General features: G+C 38.6%; 1 protein-coding gene across 1 annotated transcript; it reads right to left on the bottom strand.

Moving 5' to 3' along the window:
• Positions 1 to 134: 134 nt before the first annotated feature.
• fyna (FYN proto-oncogene, Src family tyrosine kinase a) lies at positions 135 to 23,818 on the bottom strand. The gene is made up of 12 exons (XM_074660525.1): positions 23,643 to 23,818; positions 13,849 to 14,105; positions 10,566 to 10,662; positions 9,542 to 9,640; positions 9,221 to 9,324; positions 8,105 to 8,254; positions 7,800 to 7,964; positions 6,631 to 6,810; positions 6,145 to 6,221; positions 5,442 to 5,595; positions 2,968 to 3,099; positions 135 to 1,760 (listed from the first exon to the last, which is right to left on the bottom strand). Exons 2-12 carry the CDS (start codon positions 14,093 to 14,095, stop codon positions 1,552 to 1,554), a joined length of 1,614 nt encoding a protein of 537 aa, XP_074516626.1. The 5' UTR covers positions 14,096 to 14,105; positions 23,643 to 23,818; the 3' UTR covers positions 135 to 1,551.
• Positions 23,819 to 25,364: the final 1,546 nt, after the last annotated feature.

Here is a 25,364-nt window from a genome sequence, read left to right as displayed (position 1 = left end):
TTTCAGCTGAAAGTACATATATACATATGTACAGATGCTGTCAGTTTTACCAAGTGCTGCATGTTCTCTGGAGAAAGTTAAAACCAGTTGATGATGAAGTGCTCAATTGTTTCAAAGTGGTGAGTCCACAGTACGGTGGTGGCAAGATTTGTTTATTTCAAAACCAGATGTGTACAAGTAACAGACAGAGACAATAAATAATGCAGAGACCCAAAACATGTTCTGTATATCTACTGAATTAGGGCAAACTAAGTGATGCAAAAACGAGTATTTGCTCACTTTTCCACCCCGTGAAAAGCAACTTAAATACGCACAGAAATGGTGTTTTGTCCTGGAATGCACACAGAGAGAAAGGTGATAACATGTTATCCAGAGCTGCAGATTTCCCTGGGGAAAAAAAATTAAATAAAAAAATCACAGAATTATGTAATCTTAACAACACGTAAGACTGTGGCTGAAATGCTTAGCAAAATAATACAGTGAAATAAACATGTTTGGTCTCGTAAACAACATGTTATTCCCAGATACACATTATGGAGGGACAAACACAGGTCACTTCCTTCATTCCCGTCGTGTAAGTGGCAGTTTGTTTGTTTGTTTGGCTGTTGAAGCGAAAAAGACAAGAGTTCTTACACAGCCTGCTGCCATACAATTATGCAACATACATTTTAAAATATTGCCAGTATAATAAGCAGTCAGCCGAACAATGGTTGCAGTTGGAGAGAACGTCAGCCTCCTTTTCAACTACAAGAAGCTGAACTAAAAGTCACTTTAAGCCGATCTAGAAATCATTGGCTGAAGCTGAAATGCGATGAATGCACTTAATATTAGTGCAGATGCCATACAAGTTTGAGTGGAAGAGTCCATGATGCACTAAGTTAGTGTGTAGAAAGCATGAAGGCATTCCCTTACATTATAAGAGTATTACTAAACATGAAAAGGCAAGAACAGGTGTTATAGTACATCTAAGTTCCTTGAGAAGAGGAGAGCAGTATCCTTATATTCACCTCGTAAAAAAGGTCAGTGGACTCCCAGAAAAATTTCTGAGATGCTTCGGTCCACGATATCTAACTATTACCATTCCTACAATTATTATGTCACGATTTTGTTACCAACTGTGAGCCTCACACGGTTTTTCTACGAGCCGTAAATCTGAAATAACTTTGACCTTGGGTTAAAAAGAAAAAATCCACACATTTCCAAAATATCAAAAGTAATATAAAATGAAACAAAAAAGAGATAAGTAAACAAGCAATTCATATTTACACTACATACAAGTTACACAACACAACTCATCTCGTTCATCCATGGCAGTCATTTTTAACTCCTCAAATCCTCATCTCAGCGCCCGCCTCCGAAACATCCTTTGATTTGATAGTCAGTATGCTGTCAGAGCAGCAGCCGTCCCTGTTTTGTCTGAAGCTTGGAAGTCAAGAAGTCAGTCAATGAGCTTTGAATTGTTACGGCCACAGGATGAGAGAGAAGAGGTGAAGTCTGGCTCTCTCTGGTGGAGAGCCGGTGAAATGACATGAGATGAGGGGGCAGCGGCGCTCAGAGATTATCCCCTGGCTGGTACTGAGGCTCAGTGGCAGTGAAGTAGTCCTCCAAAAAGGCCTGCAGGTACTCGAAGGTGGGCCTCTCCTCCGGGTCTTTCTTCCAGCACTGCACCATGAGCTCATGCAGGGACGAGGGGCAGTCCTGCGGGCACGGCATCCGGTAGCCTCGCTCCACCTGCTCCAGCACCTCGCGGTTGTTCATGCCTGGAGAGAGAAGAGAGGAGAAATGAAGACAAATGTGGCTGAAAGCTCAAATCCAATAACAACAAACCTCACATCACAGTCTCACTTTAACTGCCTCCTTCATGAACTCTTTAATTAAAAAAAAAGTGCATGAGGATTCTGCATACATTCAACAGCAGAAAGAATAACTGAATGCATGTAACCATTCAAGCTCAGAGTGAATGCAGAATAAAGACTAAAAGTGCTGTTAAAAGCTCTAAAAGCTAGTAAGTGGACCTTTGAGCTTAGATTATTTTGGGAACATACTGTTTTATTGTTTCTCTTGTAAAATATTTTATTCTATAGTACATTTCAGGACACGCTGTACTGTGTATTGGAGCTGCAACAATTAATCGTTTAGTTGTCAACTATTAAATTAATCGCCAAATATTTTGATAATCGGATAATCGGTTTGAGTCATTTTTAAGAATAAAAAGTAAAAATTCTCTGATTCCAGTTTCTTTAATGTGAATATTTTCAGTTTCTTTTTTTACTCCTATATGACAGTAAACTGAATATGTTCGAGTTGTGGACAGAACAAGACATTTGAGGATGTCATCCTGGGCTTTTTCACCATTTTATAGACCAAACAACTAATCGATTAATTGAGAAAATAATCGACAGATTAATCAATAATGAAAACAACAGCAGTTGCAGCCCTACTGTGTATGAGACGAATAAACAGGATTTAATGCTGATTTAATTTTAGTTTTGTTTCATCTGTTAGGGCTCCTTTTAGTACATAGAGTTGACCCAACGTGTGGATGTGCAGGGCCAGATTTTTAAAAGGTGCTTAAAACAGTAGAAGTACAAGAAAAGAACTACTCATATACAGAAATAAGAGTATTAACAGTTATTTTCCACCCTATTAAGTTTATAATATTTTTTCTTCTTTTCTGTTTTTCTTTAACTCATTTAAATGCTAAAGATATAATGTCAAAATGTGAATAGCAGATAAGAACAAATAGATTTCACGTGTTCACACAGTCTTCTGGGAACATTGCTCTGCATAATGCACAATATAATGTACATTATGCAACATGCTGCTCTTTTTTTTTTTTTAGCATACAGAACCATGGCTGGTGTCTCAGCAGACTCAAACGCTCTCACGCACTCTGCATTAATCATTATAAGCAATCTCCTGGAGTTGAGAAGTGATTATATAATCCACGAAGCTGCACACTCTCACCTGGATAGGGCACTCTGCCCTTGGTCACCAGCTCCGTCAGCAGGATGCCAAACGACCACACGTCCGACTTGATGGTGAATTTCCCGTAGAGAGCCGCCTCAGGAGCAGTCCACTTTATTGGAAACTTTGCACCTAAAAGAAATTTTGTGATTTTTAATTGTCAAACACGTAGAGAAATAAAGCAACAAACTTTACCGAAACCTAAGGAGAAAGTAGGTCAGTGTCCTCTGTGTGAATGTCTTCCTTCATCTGTGATTTCATTAGTGCAGAGACATGAGGACGTGATAACATCCCACCAGGGAAAAAACGGAACAATTCCATTATCTCGCTCCGTCTCGGTTTGCACTTGGCCCAAGTTGAACAAGTAAATATTTAAATCAGTAACAAATGAGTGACTGAACATGTTGACATAGTGACTAACGGAGTCTGAGAGTCCTCCTGCTGTAGTTCACGTCTGCCAAAACAATCAGGGGGAAAACAGCGTTTGAGTGTTTCAGGGTAGGGCCACTTATTCCTCGTCCTTCCAATGAGATACACAGTAACAGATGGATATGTGGGCATAACATGTGCTCTGTCCTAAATCCTGCACTGTGCCCTTGTACACAGTGTGATATTCTGTTGTCTTTGTGCCATGCTACAACCACATGTGCTTCTCTTTTCCACTGGTGTCACCGAGACGAATTCCTGCTCATTTACTGCACTTATTCTAAAATGTATCTTGGAATGAACTAAATGGAATAAGTCGCCTGCCAGCCCGCCAACTTTTTCCTCTGACGTTGAGGTTTTCAGAAGATCCTGTGGTTGGGGGACTAAGAGAATACTAAAGAACAGATACACAAGTCACAATTTAATCTCTATTCCAATAAAGTCCTGCAAAATAAACATGCATTTCCAGACTGCGACCAATAGATTAAACAAGTTCCCTTTTAAACGGTGGCTGCAGCTGTTAGCCTAGTTATAACATAAGTGCTTATTAAGTGGAAATGTACACATCACTAATTTAAAACAATGTTTTAAATGTAAATGTAATGTTTTATAATGTAAAAGGCTACACAAGTAGTTGTGAAGTATATATTAGCTGTGACTAAATATTTAATGTTGCACCATGTGCTGGCAACGTTAGCTGTCAGCTTGCTCATATATGAGTAAATATGGTCACATTTGACTGGACACGTGATTAGAATGCTGTTTAACAGCATCAGACCAAATAGTGTCAGTCATGTGCACTGGTATTAACCTACATTTATTTATATTTTTGCAAATTAAATGTATGCCGAATTAGCTATTAGCAGTTCTTGTTTGCAAAGTACGCATGGATGTACTTACAACTATCACTGGATTATTTTAATACTGAAGAAAACTTAAAAATGTGATGATTCTCAGGCAAGTTCTGGACTTATAAAGATAGAGAGTTAAACTGATTTATGGATGTTTACTCGCAATGGAGATAATGATATCCTCGAGAAGCGCAAGTCATACTGAATCTAAAAATATGTGTATTAGGTCTGTGTTTTCAGATTTGGTTATGAGTTATGACTCTGGTTTTTGATGCAAATTGCAGCAATCGGGTGCTATGGGTAAGTACCTTAATTGCCACCATGCTAGCTGCTAACCTCTTGATACGCACATTCCTCCATATATGCATATATAAATAAAACAAACTCATACTTATGTTTACTATTTTATTTACTATTTCTTCTGTAACTGGTATTTAAGAAGTTGTGCTACAGCTGGTGATGCTACAGTGACTTCCTGTTTACATAGTTGAATGCTTTTGATTGGACCGTCCTTAAGGTTTAATGGTGCAACCCCATTTAGCAAATCACTAGTTTGAAACTGGCCATTAGTTGTTTAGGAAGAACTCTGGAAGGATTTTACACAAAAACTTAATGATGGATTTAGTAAAAGCTGGTGCAACCCGGTGGGAAACTCCGGGGTCTGAAAAGTGAAGCCAATGCAGATGTGCCTTAAACTTGCATTCTTTCTAATAGCCAGCAGGGGGCGACTCCTCTGGTTGCAAAAAGAAGTCTGATTATATAGAAGTCTATGAGAAAATGAGCCTACTTCTCGCTTGATTTATTACCTCAGTAAACATTGTAAACATGACTTTATGGTCTCAATCACTAGTTTCAAGTCTTCTTCAATACAGCATGATGTTCATTTAGTAAATTATGGTCCCATTCAGAGTCAAATAGACCATAAAGCAGGGTATGCTTTAGGGCGTTCACAGTGTGTTTTCAGTTCATGAAAGTTAATTATAAACCTTTTGGTCGCAGTATTATTATGCAGTGTTTGGTTGTACTTAGCTCCACCCTCTCGTGTCACCTCTGATTGCCAAATACAAAGATGGCGACGGCCAAAATGCCGAACTCGAGGCTTCAAAACAGCTGTCCACAAACCAATGGGTGACGTCACAGTGACTACGTCCACTTCTTATATACCGCCTATGGTGCAACCCAACCCAGCCATCCTACCTTGTCTTGCTGTGTATTCATTGTCCTCGATGAGCCTGGCCAGACCAAAGTCAGCGATCTTACACACCAGACTTTCTCCGACTAGGATGTTGGCAGAGCGCAGGTCTCTGTGGATGTAGTTCATCCTCTCAATATATGCCATGCCTGCTGCCACCTGGGAAATGGAGTTATTTTTTTTCAGTGAACATCATATCACTAAAACAGTTTCAAGGCGATTAAATCTGTGCTGAACAAGATTTGTACATAGATTTACAGACATTATATGAGCTTTAAAAAAGGGGCTGCAATAGAGGGGATAATCTCTTAACTGAAAGTTCATAGATTTGGAAAATAAACTCCAGTGTCAGGTATGATTACTTATCGACTCGCAGGAAGTGATGAATTACAGCTTCAGAATAGAATAACTGCGGTGTCCCACCAACAGTAATCCTAAATCACTAACTAAAAATCACAAGTTCAATCTTTTGAAATACTGCCATCTTGGCCTGCTAAAATAACAGACTGCCTAATGAAACTGTAAACACTGGCTTAAGATCAAGATGGAAATGGTTGTAACACTGAGCTCTAATAAATAAATTGGTAACAGCTGGAGATGATTAAAGTAAATAAAGCTCTTAGGAAAAAAACAATCTCTTTCAGAGTGCTCTGGTAAAGAAACCACAGTGTTCAGCATAGACATTTCAGACTATTCACAGCAGCGTACCTGAGCTGCCATGTCCACCAGATTTGGCAGTTTGAGGCTTCGCCCTTCTCCATCTTTAAGAAAGTCGAGCAAACTCCCTTAAAAAAACAAACAGAAGAAACTGAGTTAGCATCTGTTGTCTCGTATTATCTTCAGCAAACAGATCTGAACTCAAAACTGAAGTAAAACATTGCAGCTAATGTGACATCAACTCTGGGATACCTGCCATGTGTTACACTTGGCTCACACTTTTATTTGTCAGATATTGCTGAGGTAACTGAGGATCTATTTGTTTTCTTTTTACAACCACAAGTTGTGTTTGTATCACTGATAATAAATTGTGTTTGATACAGTATAGTGACAAGGATATGCTATGAAGTAGGACACATACTGCACTGTCCATGCAGATACATAAATTATGTACATACTGTGTAGGTGTATGCACGAATGCATGCATGTAATATTCATAGTGTCTTTTTTAAAGTGTCAGTTTAAAATAGCATCTACCTTTGCACATGTATTCGGTGACGATATAGATGGGTTCTTCGGACACCACGGCGTAGAGCTGCACCAGCTTGTCATGTCGGAGCTTCTTCATGATCTGAGCCTCCTCCAGGAAGGACTCGGGCGACATGGTGCCGGGCTTCAGAGTCTTCACCGCCACCTTGGTGGTGCCGTTCCACGTGCCTGACAGGAAAAAAAAAAAAGAGGTTGTTCAAGAGTAATTCTCCCGAGGATAGCGACTGGTATTTTATTTTCTATGTGAGATATTAACCATTTGAAAAATATGATGCATAGTCTGACAAAATGAAATGTTAGAAGAATAGAAGGACATAAAAGCACATGAAAGTAATGTGTGACTGAAATCTACTGAAGTTACCTATCAGTTACCTTGCGCTTTTCTATCGCCTGAGTTAGTTTAAATAAAGTGTAGAGCAGATAACTGGCAACAAATAGAGGCTGGAGGTTGTACAAACACAAGGTAACGGTCATAAAAATACAATTAAAATCTATAAAAATAAAAGTATCAATAATATAGAAAAATAAATGAAACCAGTTTATCCAACTTTTCAAAACTATCTTAATAAAATTTGATAGGATAGTCTAAAAAAACATTTACATGAGTATCAGTGAAAAATAAAAGCAAATAGATAACAAAAAAATATGTACATTTAACATTGAGTAACATAATGCTTGAGTTTTCTGGACTTAAATTTAGCTCTGAGCGAGACTAAAAGTTGCTTCCAGTTGAAAAATTTGTTAAAAAAAGAATCTATTCCAGGATTTTACTTAATCCATGTTTGCGGTACCAACATGTTCAAACACACATGTGGGACAAATTAAGTTTTACTGAACCCATCTGAACAAAAACAGCACATGTCTGAACTGAGTTAAAAAAAAGCCATGTCACAGAAACATAATTAGACATAACAAATACCATAAACACCAAGTTCTAACTGCCCATGGGAAGTTGAAAACCCTTAATCCAATCCAAATGGACACTGAGAATCACTAGAGATGTAAATTCCTATATGAAATCACTGAAAGCAAACGCTCCTCCCTGTGGGTAACATTAGCTGGGTGTTAGTTTTGAATGATCCAACACATGCAGTATGTTTTGCAACTCTGTTCACAGCTGTCCAAATCTTCACTTTGTGCCAAAACGATATACGCACCCATCCAGACCTCCCCAAACTGGCCGTTGCCGAGACGTTTGATGAGCTGCAGCGACTCCCGCGGGATCTCCCACACGTCTTTGGTTTTGACGGACAGGTCAGTCAGACGAGGCATGCCTTTGTGGCACGGCACGATCAGCCGGCAGCACAGCCCCGCAGCCCTGGCTGGACCAAACATGCAGTTGGAATTTTAAATGAAGTTAAAGTAGTATAACACCATGACATTGTAATTTTGAAGGAGGGACAGCAGATCTATCATGACAGGGACATTTTATACATCCATCATAACTGTGGCAGCGTCTCACCAGAGTAGTGTTGCACTAGCTGCTGGAGGGTCTCAAACTGGGCCCTGGTGGTGATGTAGTAGCCTCCGCTGTCCAGCTTGCGAATCTTATAGTGTTTGACGTGGTCTCCCTTGACGTCATCCCAGTCCTGGATGGAGAGAGAGTAGGCCCCTGGAACAGACACAACACGATTAAAGGAACAGTGTGTAACATTTCGGGGGATCTATTAGCAGGAGTGGAATATAATATTCAGAACTATGTTTTCATTAGTGTTTAATCACCTGAAACTAAGAACCGCTGTGTTTTTGTTAGCTTAGAATGAGCCCTTCATATCTACAGAGGGAGCTGGTCCTTTTCACGGAGTCCGCCATGTTGCTCTGCTATCTTTCTACAGTAGCTCAGAACGGACAAACCAAACACTGGCTCTAGAGAGTCTTTTAATGTTTTTACGTCACCTGAAGGCCACCGAAGTTCTCCGACACGCTTGTAAAACTGCGATAACGTGAGCCGCAGAGTGCAAAACTGTGGTACCGCCAGCCGCCGTTGACTTCTGTTGCTCCTAAAGTAGTGTTATTATGGTAAGGATTTTTTGCACTCTGCGCCTCCTACACTCTGCACTTTTTAAAGCGTGATTTATGCTTGCAGCATCCGCGAGGGTCGCAAGTGTCCGCACGGCCAAAGTGACGTCACACCATCAGACAAGACCCTTAACGGGAATTCCGTGTGGCAGGTTTTCGCCTGTCTGTGTACATCCAAATTTTTCTAACTACGCAGACGAGGATGGGCGAAGAAAATGGAGAACTTTGAGGAGATTTGAGAATCTCAGTTTGCCGCGAGGAGAAACCTGCAACGTTTTGTTTTACTTTAAAAGATGCAACGTTTCCTCGACACAATTCCACGTCAGCTCGTAGCATTCTTGCGGAAAGCATGACCGAAGCTTAAGACAGACACTGATGGATTCAAGTAGACTGGAGCAAAAAAGTTTTAATAAAGCACATTGTGCAAAAGATTTGGGTCAGTGAATATGGAGCAACGGCATAGATATTAAATATGTTGGTGTGATGATTTTATTGTAAGTTTGTCTATAAATAAACTGCTTCTTATGTCAGCATGTTAGACGCAGCTCGGTGAGAGTACCTTTGGTTGTTTCACTCTCACGGATGAGGAAAGTGCCTCTGGCGTTGCCGTTGGAGAGCAGCTGTCTCTCTGCATCCTTTCGGCCTAATTTACCAAAATACCAGCTGCAGGGAAAAAAAGAAATAATCAAACTATGGAGGGTAATATCCGGTTTAAACATTTTTTTTTTTAAATGTTCTGTCTTTTATTCTTACTGTACTGTGCTGGGCTGTACGTGCCTCTATGCCACAGTTAACAGTAGGCGGTGAGATGAGCGCTCAAATATTTATGATATGCTGATGAAGCTGCCGTGTGTGCTCATATAAAAAATTTTTTACTCACTCCTCAGCTTGGATTGAGTCCACCGGAGCGACGTAATTGCTGGGAATGTAACCAGTTCCACCTGTAGTGAGAGAGCGAGCCTCCCACCAGTCGCCCTCACTGAGGAGAGAAGGAAAGATAGATAATTGGAGGCAGGTTGAAATAAACACATCAACCATTTAAACATTATGCAGACAGGCACACTCAGTAGTGGATCAGATGTATTGGCTGTCTGGTCTCTGAGAGCTGAGTAGAGAGCACACAAAAACAAACTACAAAACAAGTTGTTTTTCTAGTGCGTGGGCCCCTGAAGCTCCAGTGAATCATCTCTTTAAAATCCAACTGAAATTGCATGTAGTCATCCCTTATGTTTGTCAAAAATGTTTGTTTTTTTAATTAAAAAAGGGAGAAAAAATGTCTTTGCGGTTGGTCAGGTTAAGAATGGGACATGGTTTGGTTCAGATTTATGTAAGGGGAAACACATATCGGCATGGAAACGGTCTTCAACACAACACCGGCTCTCAGATGCCAGTCAATAGCTGCCATGGGAAATGCCCTGAAGATAGAAGCAGTTTCCACAAATATGCCTCAAAAACGGTTTAATCCTCTTTTGATAAATTGGGGAAAATATACACAATAGCTGCAGAATCATTGTAGTTTATATTTACTGACACAAATAGTGAGGTTAATTCAAATTTCAGTTACAAGGATAAGATCAATGCCAATTTACACCGTCTAAAAACAAGTCATTTCATGATACAACACATCGTGTAAAAGCAGAGCAATCCTGTCACTATTTCTCCACCACAATAATTTATTTCTAAGATGCAAACTGTCAGAAAGCTATCATTAAATCTGTCAGGCTTTACATGCAACATATCGCTCATAAGCAGGGTCAGGTCTATAACAGAGAGACTTGTTTCCACTGTGTCTGTGAAACAACATTTCAGCATTCAGACATTCACGACAGACAAAGAGCAGAAAAGGGGGAAAACACGACCGACCGCCACCCTTAATGCTGTCATGCAGATGTTTCCACGCTTACGTGCTGTTGAGGATCTGGAATCTCTCCCCCTTTCTGAAGCTGAGGTCATCCTCGGTCCTGGCTTCGTAGTCGTAAAGAGCCACAAACAGAGTCACCCCTGCAGGGAAACAAAGAGCGACATGGCGGCGGTTAGAGGTGAATGGTATGGATGAAGTATTATGGAGTGATTCTCACTGTGGTTTTAATGTTGGGTTTGTTCATCTGTCTCACACATGGGCTGCTTGTTATGTAATGGCAATATGAATCACTTCCCTCTTCATTTATGTCGTGCGTCCCATCTGCTGCTTTTATTTTAACTCCAAATTCTCACAATTTGTTTTATTTTCCATACATGTATACAAGATACAATTTAGATCACTCTATGTCTTACTTTCAGACTAATTCACATAACATACAACAGAACATGCCTAAAAAAGACTTGTTTTATAATTTATAACATGTAAATATTACATTATTAAATGCATGTTATTACATAACTTACGTCTGTGACATTGTGAATAATTTGTTCTACATTATTTAGTTGGTGGTAGTTGTTTTATTCCCCTCCTGTGTATTAAAAATAGTTATTTTTAGGTTATTCGTTTTATTTTTATTCAATTTTTTAAAGCTGCACTCAATATTATTATATCAACGATGCATCAAATGACTAGATGTAATGTGAAAGTAGATGCTCGCAATAACAAATCCACGTAAGGGATAATGTACAGCGAGCCGGTCATTGTTGTGAAATACACCCCAACAGAGGTGTATTTCACAACAATGACCCGCTCGCTGTACATTATCCCGCTTATTACACGGGAACTAACTTAAGAAATCAATAATTTGACACAAAAAGGGTCCTCCAGAGTCCGAGATCAGAACTGCGTCCATAGCAACGGTCTGTTATACATAGCAATGGTCTGTTATAAAGGAATAATAAAATAAATAATAATAATTTTAGCAACTTTCAGCTCACTGTTTTAGTTTTACAGCCTGCAACTTGTGTATTTCATCACTCTCACTACAAATATTGTTTTCGGTTGCAGCAGGCAGCTCTTTTCAACAAAAAAAAAGCTTTGATAAGCAACCTGCTCAACACCAAATTTGCAAACGGACACAGTTAGCGACTAGCCGACTAGCTGGTGAACATACTGGAGATAAAAGGATAGAAAATATTGAACATACATTTGTCAGGTGGCTTTTATCAGTAAAACAAAACAAAAAAAATCACTTATTACAGGTTTAACCTGCAACTAAATAGAACTCCTTGTTTGGCACATAAAAAGACAGAGGCCCTGATTTAGAGCATCCTCTAGGAACAGTTAATGCTGCCAAGGTCTAGATTAGGGAGGCCAATCAAATTTATCTGATGTGATTTGGAACGGCCCTGGAGTCCCTGTATCTCTTAATAAGCCTGAAACTGTAAAAGGATTTCATTTTCTGATTTGATCTGAATCGGTCCTGGACAGTCAGAGCTACAGTGCTGCAGTGCGCGTTTCACCGTCCATGCAGTGACCTCCGAAACACACCTTACAATGACCAAAACTGCCTCAAACTGTCTTCACAGGGGAGGGCAGATGAGGTTTCTGCACTACTCCGTCCTAGTCAACTGTTGTTTGGAGGGGTTTTTCCTTCTCTTTACAATGTGTTGTTTAGTGCTGCCCTCCTGGAGTAATTTCTTATTCATACAAGCTGGTGGTGCTGACTCCACAGAGTGTTTATCTGTGCTAGGGAAAATAAAATCCTAACGTAGTTTACATCAAAGCGAGAGATGCTGTTGATTTATGCATCACACATCAGATGTATCTTTAAAACCTTAAGATTAGAGAGGCTGTAAAGTCCATTTCTCCACTATTCAGCACAAAGTCTGATGTCTCTGGCCGTGTGAAATGTGCCTCACAGAGCAGCGGAGATAATTTAGGTCGCTCTGTTTTCTATTAACTTTCCGGCCGTGGACATTCATCTTCTGCAGAAACATGAATTTATCAGCACACATGAGAAGAATCGCGTATTTACTAGGAATGCAGGAGGAAAAAAAGGAGAAAATAATCTGAAATTCCAACCTTGATGGAGTTCATTTAAGAGTGGAGACAAATAACATATGCTGCTCAGTTAACAAAGCAGACATTAGCCTTTTTACTGAATATTGGCCGAGGGCCAGACAGTGAGTGGTCTTCAGAGAAGTTTACAGCTTTACAACTTAGACTGACGTTTTATTTCCCTTTTGATTAATCTGTTTGAAATTTGACCCCCATTTAATGACAGCAACATAATTCAGAATTACAATGTCACCCTGTCTTAAAGGAACAGTTCGACATTTTGGGAAATATTCAATGGGCTACCTCCAGGTGTGAGAAGTGAAGCCAATGCGGGAGTGCCTTAAACTTGCATTCTTTCTAACAGCCAGCAGGGGGCGACTCCTCTGGTTGCAAAAAGTAGTCTGATTGTATAGAAGTCTTTCAGAAGATGACCCTACTTCTCACTTGATTTATTCCCTCAGCAAACATTGTAAACATGAGTTTATGGTCTCAATCGATAGTTTCAAGTCTTCTTCAATACAGCATGATGTTCATTTAGTAAATTATGGTCTCATTTCGAGTCAAATAGACCCTAAAGCCGGGGTTACTTTAGGGCATGGCTACGTTTTGATTGACAGATCGCTACCACGGCGTTGTCCGGTCTGGGAGTTGTCTGTGTTTTCCTCATACAGCTTTTACCCTTTCACAGAGTGTAACTTTTTTGGTCACCCGAAAATGTCTTATTCAGGGTTTAGTTGTACTTAGCCCCACCCTCTCGTGTTGCTTCTGGTTGCAAAAAACCAAGATGGCGACTGCAAAAATGCCAAACTCAAGGCTTCAAAACAGCAGTCCACAAACCAGCGGGACATCATGGTGACTACGTCCACTTCTTATATACAGTCTATGGAAATATGCTTATTTGCAGAGAGTTAGAGGAGAAGTAAATATGAAGCTGCAGCCGGTTAGCTTAGCTTAGCATTAAGACTGGAAACCGGGGTAATAGATAGCCTGGCTCTGCCCAAAGGTATTTCACCCAAATAACTTAATTTGTATTATTCTAAGTGGAGAGTTTTAGTGTTACATTGGTGGTCTAAACACATTGACAGAGGATTTTCCATAGTGGCAATAATGCTGAACAAGTCTAAGTATAGTTTGACATGGAAAAATATATCACAGCTCCAGCCTTTAAAAACCTGGACCAGTCAAACCCTATTCGTTACTAAACAGCTGCCGTGCATTTGAAACCATCTTTACATGAATTCACAGAAGAGCTCCTTCAATCTCACCTGTTCCTCCCCGAGACCGAAGCGTCCCAGACTGCGAGGACGAGTGGACTCCTCCGAACACGGTCACCCCCTGTGTGGCGCCGCTGTGGAAGTTGTTGTAGTTGGGGATGGTGGTGACCCCGAAGCTGGGGTAGTGCTGCGGCGTCGGGTCGGACCCATAGCGGTACCCCGAGTTGTGTGAGACGCTGGTCTCCCGGTCATCAGTGAGTTTTGCTGCTTCTTTATCCTTACATTGGACACAGCCCATTCTCTACTTTCTGTGGGCGGAGAGAGAGAGAGAAAGAGAAAGAGACAGAGATGAAATTAGTACGTGGGTGAAATAATAGCACAAAAGCCGTCTCCGTTGGGGAAATTATGATTCAATATTCCATTATTTCAGAGCTTCCTCTGAGAGTTACAGGGAGTCTTGTGAAAAATCTTTCAATTAGGCTGAAATTAAACACGATACTTTAAACTCCATTACTAATTATACTTAGGAACGTTATGTGACAGAGCTGCAGTGTATGAATAATGTGATCACTGTTGCAAAATATGTGTACAGATAAAGATTCTTTATGCAGAGAATATCCAGCTTAACATACACTATAAAAGAATTTAACAGCACTACTTATCACGGTTTACTGTTCCGTCTTATTGCACGACCACAATGGTGAGAAGAATTTACACCCAGCCATTGCGTTTACAAGCTGGCATGCACTTTATTTTTGTTTTCTTTACAAGGAGCCACACACACACCCATCTACAGATTCAGTTAAAATGCACCCTGAACAGCAAACCGCTCCCCGGCTCTACACGGAGTCTCATGAGGGGGACTGGCCTCACTAACCCAGAGCTAAACCAGTTTCTGTAGAGAGTGAGGCAATCTGCTTTGCCAATTAAAAAGAGAGCCTTACCGTCTTTTAAAAGACCCAGTTGTTAAACTAATACACATTTCGGCTCACCGTGCCCCCCTTTAAGCCCTGCGAGCTCATGAAGCCACAGCGAGGAGGAGACAGCTGACAGCTCTGTTGTCTTTCATCAGCACTGGCGGCCAGCTGACTTCGGATGCGGCTAATTGGAAACACACTTGTTTACAGTCGCTGTGGACGGAGAAGGGGGGTGCTAGGGGCAAACGCCAGTGCGGCAGGAGACGGAGGAGAAGGAGGGGAAACTATCGCAACGCTCTTGACCTCAGCTAAAAGATTCAGGTTCACATTAACCGTAAAGTTGGTCGACTCACACAGTTGGTGCCTCTTTTTCTGTCAAGAGTCATTTACATAACAAGAAAAATGATCATCTCATGAAAAATGTTTTTGCCAATGATAGACAAAACATTAGTTCAGGTTAAGTGAAAATAACCAATATGTAGTATAAAAATAACCAGCAGCATCAAACAGAGAACTAGAAATTGAATGGATTGTTCATTGTGCCACACCCGACCCCTCCAAAAAATTTCATTCAAATCCATCTCAGACTTTTGGAGTTATCCCCCAAACGGACAAAACCAACAAACCAACGCCGGTGGAGCATTGGCGGAGGTAATACAGATGATTTTGGAGGTAACCGTGTCATTACTTTGGATTTAGAGCTGAAACAATTAGTCAATTGATAGAAAATTAATAATAAGACAACTATTTTGATCATCAATTAATCGTTTTACTGGTTGCAGCTTCTTAAATGTCCTGGTTTTCTATGTAGGGATGGGACGATATAGGATTTTATCTGGTGAATATCGCCATATGAGTGACTTGAAAAAGCTGTCCAGCTCGCTATCATGGTAGAGAAGTGAAAAATAAGAGGCTGATTAAAAAAATACAGGAATTATCGTGTAAGAAAGAACAGACTCACACAATGTTGCTATTCTTTATTTATTTATTCTTTCTTTATGCAGGGGACCTTATGATTTATGATTACCTTATTTAAGATGGTTTGTTTTTCTCAAAAAAAGGTGTGTGTCCTACCTGTGATGCAATAAAAAAAATTATTGTTTCTTAAAAGGTAAAGTGATTCCAGTATGTTTTAATGTCATTTTAAGAGTTTTAAGCACATTTTAATGATTATCAGGATAATATTGTGAATTATTTTGGCCAAGATAATTGTGACATAAAATTTTCATATCGTCCCATGTCTACTTCTCTGATTTCGGTTTTGGACTATTGGTCAGACAAAAGAATACATTTAAAGATGTCACCGTGGGATCTGGGAACTTTTGACATTTTATAGACCAAAAGGTGACAGTGAATGTCTATAAACGTATCTTTTCTTAGGAAAGTATAGTTTGCAGCCCCACATGAGCTGGAATCAGAGGTAAACCTGAAGGACACCGGAGCTTAATGGTTACAAGGAAAGCTAAAGAGTATATGACCGAATTCCTTCAGGCCTGTTTTACATTTACTAGCCAGAAACCCGAATGCCTACATCAGAAAAAGTGCAAACAGATGTGTCACTCGCTGCACACTGTGAGCACTGCAACAGGGTACAGGCAAAGAAAAAATCTTGCATCAGTATTTCACTTCTTCGAAAGCACCTAATATTTAAGACAAATGGAAAATAAATAAGGGAGTGCTCGCATTTGTTATGTGAAAGTCCATGATGCTTTTGTTGTTATCTGTGGACTAGGTGCTTGCGGCTACAGCAATAAGAAATAACTACTTAGTGATGCACATGTATACAGTATATCTCTACTGTGTTACCTGCTGCCCACAGGTACATGGAAGTATAAGACACATGCCCACCAAATAAAAGAGCACACTGCACAGCACTCTCAGATTCTCCAGTCCTATATTTGCTCCATTAACAGAAGACCGGAGCCACTGCAGTGAGAGGGAGAATCATTGTGATTCATTACTGCCAATAAAACCCCCATAAAATACCCAGAAGAAGAAACAAACCCAGCGGTAGCATTACAGTATAAGCCCAAAGACCACAAACTGAAATACAAGGAGGAGGAGGAGGAGGAGGAGGAGGAGGACTGATTCTGACTCTCTGGTAATCCTTAAAATAGCAAATAATAATCTTCATAAAGACATTTACATCTCCTATCTTCTGGTGTTTACAGCACTTCTATAGCAGCGGGTATATTAAAAGTCTAACTTAAAACACATGTTAAACCTACAATTTCCATTTAGGGGGAAAGGCACTCCAGAAGAGTAGAAATGAGACTGTTTACTATTAGAGCTGCAACGATTAATCAATTAATTGTCAACTATTAAATTAATTGCAAACTATTTTGATAATCGATTAATCGGTTTGAGTAATTTTTTTAAGAAAAAAGTCAAAAAATCTCTGATTCCAGCTTCTTAAATGTGAATATTTTCTGGTTTCTTTACTCCTCTATGACAGTAAACTAAATATCTTTGAGATGTGGACAAAACAAGACATTTGAGGACATCATCTTGGGCTTTGGGAAACACTGATCGACATTCAATTCATAATTTTCTGACATTTTATAGAGCAAACAACTAATCGAGAAAATAATCAACAGATTAATCGACAATGAAAATAATCATTAGTTGCAGGCCTATTTACTATTATAATGTCAAATAATTTATCGATTGGTCAAGAAAATTAAACAAAAAATAACCCACAGATATCCAGTCCAGACCAGCTTCTTGTTCCATGAAAACAGGGTTAGTAACATATTAAAATACTTGACAGCTTTGGTGCAGAATCATGGAAATGACGGGGACAACACAGGTACAAAACAGTTGGTTTTCTGGTGGATTTTCTCTTTAACTGCAGTGATTGAAATGAAAATAGCACTGGATCCACTCCTGGAGGGATCAGAGTAAATGAGGGGAGGTCTCACGTCGTCGTGCCGCCTGTGGGGATTATGAAAGGTTTCCTGCTCTTGAAGTGAAAAGACCAGGGACTACCATAGCTTTAACATATCTGTGCCATTCTGCTGCACAGAAACTAGGCCATCTTGTATTGTTTATATACATATGTTCCCTTTGTGGTATTGTTTTTTGTTTTTTTTACTCTCCTAGTAAACATTTGCATATGAATCATATCTGTGTGCACTATGTGATGTGACTGAAGTTACTGGATGTACTTTTAGCACAACTTGCAGATGATGGCATCGCAGCCGTGGGGCTTGTTCCTTTCTGTGGCACGGCCTGGGTATCGCATGACCACCTCAGCCTGCGAGAACACTCATCACGCTATTTTCAGACCCAAATGAACAGCTTGCCTCCAAGAGGAGAGGACCACGCTGGCGTGATGGGGAAGGTTCAATGGGGACAGGATCGTAGCGACGTGGTGTGTTGTAACAGTTAATATCAAAAGGCAGAGACGTGGAGGAGTGGGAGGACGGGAGGACAGACAGACAGACAGACAGACAGAGCTATCACATTAAATCTCCTCATCTTGATCGGCTCAAGATGCAGTCTGAAATGTGACTTTGATGTCTGGCCAAGATCTGTTGAATAGTATTTTGTCAAATGTGTCGCGAGATTCCTTCACAGCAGGAAGTGAAGAATGAAAAGAAATGAAGACGCCAATATTATCTGAGCACAAACTAACAGGACAGGGTTAGTGCTACTACATCAATCACAGCTGAGGGGATCAACTGGAAATTAATTTCCTCCTTTATTTTGATGCTGTACGGGCACGAGTGTTAATCATCTACAGTAGCACAGAGAGCTGGGAGCCATAATGAGATACTCGGCCATTTATAGAGAAGCTTCGAGATCAATATAGTAAATTAGAAAGGACAGACATGTCAGGGTCACGCAGCGTGACTGATGGATTACACAGGAGTCAGCCTGTCAGGCCTGAGAAACAGACAGATGTGCGGCCTGAAAAAACGGTACATGTGAACTGAGATAATAATAAATAACACTGGTGTTGATTCATTATAGAGCTGAAATAGTCATTCATTCAACAGACAATTCATCAACAACACTTTTGATAACTGATTCATTATTTGAAATAGACTGTACTGTTTCTTGTACTGCTATAAAATGTGAATTTTCCCCTCTGGTGATCAATAAACTTAAAACCTACCTATTTAGCCAGGCCTTTGATGAAGAATGGTTATTATTTTATTTACTTATTTTATGGTATTTAAGTTGTAAAATTGTATTTTATTTTATGAATCACTTATTTTATTGTATTTATATTTGTATCATTTTATTCTATGTTATTGTTGTTTTATTAATCACTTATTTTATTGTATTTCATTTGTATATTTTATTTTATTGTTATTTTATTGATCACTTATTTTATTGTATTTAAATTTGTATCATTTTATTCCATGTTATTGTTGTTTTATTAATTACTTATTTTATTGTATTTAATTTGTATAATTTTATTCTATTTTTGTTATTTTTATTAATGTAGTTTTTACTTTATCATTTTATTGTCTCGCATGCACTGGTCTCAAATTATCAAATTGTTAAAATGTGGAACTACTTTTGTATTTCCTGTTGTTTTCACGGTCCACGCTTATTCTGTCTAAAATAAAGTCTTTAAAAAATCGCTTTGTTTTCAAGATTAATCAATGAATCTTTTGGTCTATAAAATATCTGAATTTTTTTTTTTTTTAATGGCCATTAAAATTTTCCAGAAAAATGCTTTGTTTTATCTGACCATCAGCCCAAACCCCATCATGTATGATAAAGAAAAGCAGCAAATTCTGACATTTTAGAAGAAATGTTTGCTTGAAAAATGACTGAAAAGATTAAAATAAGTCTATTGGTCTCAGCTCCAATGAGAACACACTATTCAATCTGAAATCTGACTTACAAATTGTGCTGAACATCACTCCATCTAAGAAAGCCTTCATTATTCAACCCTGATGAACTTGCAAATCGCTCCAGAATACAATCATTTTGCAATTCAACACGGCCTTTAACAGGACAGCTCTGTTCAATTTGAAGTGTGTGGGGTCCCTTTACACTCAGATCATTGACATGGCACAAAACAAGGTCAGACCTCCCACACCCCTCCCACTGCTGCCACACTCGCAACGACCTTATTGAACTCCGAAATACAACTTTCTGTTTCATTCAACAAAGGAATGACGTAAAAGAGGATCATTTTCTGTTGAGTGCGTATGAAACTCGCTCCTGTGTTCGCTGGACTTGGTACAACTCTTGACAATCTCCTCCTTATGGCTGCCATTCTCTGAATAGTTACAATATTTGCTTGTGTCAGACAACTGAGTTCATTCAGTGTATCAACAACAAGACAATGGCCACATTTCACCCTGCTACAAGATTATCAGCACAATGCGACGCAGTGTGGAGGCTTTCAAAGCATTCTACTGAATGTACTGACTGAACAGAGCTGGTTATAAAACCCACAGCTGAGCTTCATACAGTACGTACGTGGCTGTGTTTTGGTGTCACAATGTTCACAGTTAAGTGTGTTGAGTCATGTTGTTAAATCACTGAGCCCATTGTAAATGCCCATTCAGTCAGCGAGAGTTGGGCCTAGTTAGTAGATGAAGATTTTCCAAATGGGAGAAAATTAGAAAAACGTGAACTTTTTCTCTTTTTTTCCCCACAAACAGGAGCAGATTCTTCTGCTTGTCACTCTGTACTGGGGGTTTTAAACTGTTCTTTCCAGATCTCGTGCCAGTGGAGGGCAATGGTCGATGTAAGAATCCACTGGAAATAATGATGTGGTGGGTCTCCGGCAACGGAGGTTGGAAGCTTTCTGGTAGAGCTGAATAACACTTGAGTGAGTTGTATGTAGAGCTGCACGATTAGTTGATTAACTCAATAAGCAGATCAACAAAGAGTCAACTGGAAACTATTTGGAGAAGTTATTTTTAAAGCAAAAAGGCCAAAAATGTGCCAATTTGTCACTTTTTTTCTGTTTTATAGCATTATAAACAGAATCTCTTTGATTTTGGATTGTTGGTTGCACAAAACAAGACACTTGAATATGTGAGCTAAGACTCTGGGACACCAGGATGGATATTTTTTTAACCAAACGATTATCTGATTAATCAATTAGTCTGTAAAATATCAGAAAACACATGAAACATGCCCATCACCATTTCCTAGAGCCCATGATGGTGTCTTCAAATGAGTTGTTTTGTCTGATCAACAGTCCAACAAAGAGTTGCAACGATTAATCGATTGGTTGTCTGACATTTTAGACCAAACAACTAATCGATTAATGAAGAAAATAAACGACAGATTCATCAACAATGAAAATAACCATTAGTTGCAGCCCTAGAGTGCAATACAGTATGTAGACCTGCAACGATTAGTTGATTAAATCGATTAGTAGATCCAATCGACAAAAAGTTCACTGGCAACTATTTTGAGAAGTTACTTTTTTAAGCAAAATTGCCCAAAAAAGATCTAATGTCAGTTTCTCCAATGTGAGGATTTGCTGCTTTTCTCAGTTTTATAGCATTATAAATAGAATATCTTTGAAGTTTTGGATTGTTGGCCGCATAAAACAAGACATTTGAATATGTCATTTAAGACTCTGCGACACTAGGATGGATATTTTGAACCAAACAAATATCCGATTAAACGATTAGACAATGAAACAGGTCTATCACAATTTCCTAGAGCCCAAAGTGGTGTCTTCAAATGAGTTGTTTTGTCTGATCAACAGTCCAACATTGATTGTTGTCAACTGTTAAATTACAACTATTTACTATTTTGATAATCGATTAATCGGTTTGAGTAATCGTTTAAAAAAAAAAAAATCTAAGTTCTTTGAATCCAGCTTCTTAAATGTGAATATTTTCTGGTTCCTAAACTCCTCTATGACAGTAAACTGAATATCTTTGAGTTGTGGACAAAACAAGACATTTGAGGACGTCATCTTGGACTTTGGGAAACACTGATTAACATTTTTCACCATTTTTTAAGACCAAACAACTAATCGATTAATCGAGAAAATAATCGTTGCAGCCCTAGATTGTTGGCCGCATAAAACAAGACATTTGAATATGTCAGCTAGGACTCTCTGCGACACCAGGATGGATATGTTGTACCAAACGAGTATCCAATTAATCAACTAAGTCTGCAATATATCAGAACACATATGAAACATGCCCATCGAAGCCCATGAACAGTCCAAAACCTAAAGATATTCAGTTTACAATCATGAAAAGACGGGGAAAATCAGCAAACAGTCATATTTGAGAAGGTGAAACAATGAAAAGTTGGGCAATTTTGCTTCAAAAATGACTCAAATCACTAATGTAGAGGTCGTTGATGAGGTGGGTGTACTACCAGGTAGATAGGTAGGTTACCGAAGAGGAATTGGGTATACTCTCCTGTATATTCCAATGGCTTTTTGGCTGATAGGTGGGTCTGGAAACTGACAGAAAAAGAGGTGAGTAGAGCTTGTATACCTATGTATACCCTCCACTACACTGACTTAAATGATACATCAATTATTAAAAAAAAAAACAGTTGCTTGTTAACTCTCTGTTGATCAACAAATGGATTAATCAACTGTTGTCACTGTAAATGAATACAATCAGTAAGTTGTAGCCCTCCTGTGATATTTGTTGACTGACACAAAAACAGTCAAACAATTACTAGACATCTTGCAAATGAACACATTTTTTGCTTTAACCAAAGTAATCAATTAACCCCTTATTGGGCTAAATGTTTCACCTTTGTGATACTTAAAAGTCACAAGTAGCAGCTTATGTGTGTGATAAGTAGGCTATAAACTGTAAGGACAGAGGGCCTGAGGGGGGGATGTATATATATGGTCCATGAACCATAATATGAAACTCCTTTTCATTCAAAATTCATACACATCACGCACGCCAGTTGTGTATAGCTATTCATGGCCCAATGACAGGCTTGAATACTCAGAGCTTCAGGCTGCAAAACCAACACACAACTATACTGGCTAACTTATTGCACATGGATAAAAAAACAGAGGCTCCCAGCTACACACACACACACACTCTATGTATCATTTAGATTCATAGATATCATTAGATTTATAACAATAAATCTGTGCAATATTAATACACTGAATGTGAATACATTTATCTATGCAATATATACTTTGTTTACATTTTATTTATTACATCTACTCTACCTATTTTACAAGTGCAATTACCTCTGTTTACATTACATCTATTTTTATATTTTATACTTCTAGTGTAACACTTCTGTTTACATTTATTCATCACATCTACTTTACCTGTTTTATTTGCTTTATAACTGTGTGTGTGTTTTACCTGTTACATGTTTTATCTGACTCGTTTAGTCTTGTCAAGTATTTGTTTTAAAGCACTGACTAGAAGTGGCAACTGTGAATCTAGTCGTATTTAATACAATGACAATAAAGCTTTCTATTCTATTATATTCATCATCATTGGTGTTTTTGCCAGCAAAGATGGATGGCTTGCACCTCCAGACACATCAGATAACCCGATTAGGGACAGCTTTAATTGGATATTTAACAGCATGGCTGCACAATTATTTTGGGGGTGAATCAATAGGAGGCTGTCTGCAGGCCATTGTGGCGTTTATCATCATGTGTGTGTGGATGGCCTCAGTGGTCAGCTCTGCTCTGCTCTGCAGCGCATCCATCCATCCTCTGCTGCTGCTGCTGCAACACAAGAGCTCCTCTCTCCACAATCACAGCACTGCAAAAACATCATCCACACAATCACCACCAATACTCTGTTTTTACCCAAAGTGTCAAATACACGCACCTACATCTGCAGGATGACTGGAGGGAAACACTATAGCTTCATCTCAGCGACCCCACAATGTGTTATTTATCTCCACAGTGCAAAAATAGGAGACGAGGCGGAGGGTGCACCAAATTGAAATTCAACACAGGAAAGGGAGGAAAAACAGCGTGCTTACCGCAGATAAATCAGATTAATCCATCGGGGTTTCCAGAGGGACTTTCTTGCAGGAGATGGCCGATATTCTGCTGCTCTCTGTGAGTGTTTTTCTCTCTCTTCGCATTGAGAGAGAGAGAATAGCGATGGGATATACCCGTCCAGGCCGATCCAGGAGCTGCTGTCGCCGCCGTGCGTACAGATGATGACGATGGCGACCACATGTCAAGTTCACAAACAATAACAAACACCCAGCTTCCGGTTAATGCTGTCAAAATAAAAATGTTTTTTTTTTTTTTTATAATTTATAATAAAGTCATTTCTCTAATACTGTATCAGCAGTTTTTTGTTTTTTTTATACTTTTTTTTCTTCCTTTTTTTCAAGGCTGTTTTCATATATGCAATCCTCTGTTTGTAATTACAACAGTCTATAAACCAACTTTTAAGTAGATGAGCTTACAGACAAACCCAACAAGTATTTAAGTCAAGTACAACAACCTCAACATTCAGAGCCAAAACAAAACCAAGAAAAAGAAATAACAATAATAATAATGACAAAAAGAAGAGTAGAGTTAAAAAAAAAAACAACAACAAAGGAAAAAAAACAAAAAAAAACACACATAACAAAAAAAAAAATACAATCATCATACAAATGCTCAAATATATAGTTATATCATTTACATGGGCACACATGCATACATATCAGCAGTATTTAAGCGCCAGATACATGTTATGAATGAATGAATGAATGAATGAAAGACTTTATTTCAAACATAAAAATAAATAAAAAACAGATACAAAATAATAACAAACAAAACAAAGAGTAATAGTGTCTGAAAAGGAGTAGGTAGAAGTCAAACTTATATTTCCCTACCCCTTTCTCACTTCTCCTCTAATAACTTAAATATCAAAGAATGATAATATAATATAATATATAAACTATCCCAGATTTATTTACATCCCAAATTAAATATATGAACAGCATCCCAAGTTTATTTACAACCCACATATCCATCCGGAGTTAAAAAGTAGATAAAAACCAACCCTTAACGCAACCCTTATCACAACTCAACCATATACCTCCCAGAAATATATTTTTTGTATAGCTCTTTTAAAGTGATTTATATTATATTTATATTATTATCAAGAGCTCGTTATCCTTAGAACATCTTAAAAAGAAATTATCATCACATTTAATTCATGATGTCTAATTATCTTTTGATATGTTTTAGATATATTTTCTTTTTTTCTGTACTGTTCTTTGTGTGTATTTCATTGTTTTTATTGGATTGTTTCTTTTCCACTGTTTGGTTAGGTTTTTCTGCACATTTTGTGTACTTCTTGTTGTTGTTTAACTTTTGTTGTATTTTTAAAATTATGTTAGTTTAGATCTTCCTTCCTTTTCTGTGATTTTTTTTTTTTTCATTGACTGGATTTTGTGCAGTTTTATATATGTGCAAATAAATACAAAAAATTAAAATTAAAATAAATAAATAAGCACGCCGAGTACATGAATCCTAAACGACTAACCTTTGTGCTCTTATTTTGACTTGCAGATACTGTTTTTATTTTCCGGTTTACCTCTTGACGTCATGACGCAGCTGTGATTTGCGTCAAATAGCTGTGATTGACATCGTCTTCGTCCAATAGGAGTTCAGCAAAGCGTAGTGGGACACCGCCCCGTTTTTGGGAACACTGAAAAACAGAGCATGATGATGGAAAATTGTTAGTTTTTGTTCTGATT

This window comes from Sebastes fasciatus, chromosome 15, assembly GCF_043250625.1.
Source record: "Sebastes fasciatus isolate fSebFas1 chromosome 15, fSebFas1.pri, whole genome shotgun sequence".
Taxonomy (NCBI): Eukaryota; Metazoa; Chordata; class Actinopteri; order Perciformes; family Sebastidae; genus Sebastes; species Sebastes fasciatus.
Note: the sequence above shows the minus strand (reverse complement) of the source record. Positions and strands in the feature narration are given on the sequence as shown.

Excerpts from the sequence above, each read along its gene's own strand:
- fyna (XM_074660525.1), bottom strand. The coding sequence starts at position 14,095 with ATGGGCTGTGTCCAATGTAAGGATAAAGAAGCAGCAAAACTCACTGAT. Across the intron at positions 5,596-6,144 it reads TGGTGGACATGGCAGCTCAG|GTGGCAGCAGGCATGGCATA; the intron begins GTACGCTGCTGT and ends TCCATTTCCCAG. Across the intron at positions 3,100-5,441 it reads TGAATACACAGCAAGACAAG|GTGCAAAGTTTCCAATAAAG; the intron begins GTAGGATGGCTG and ends AATTTCTTTTAG.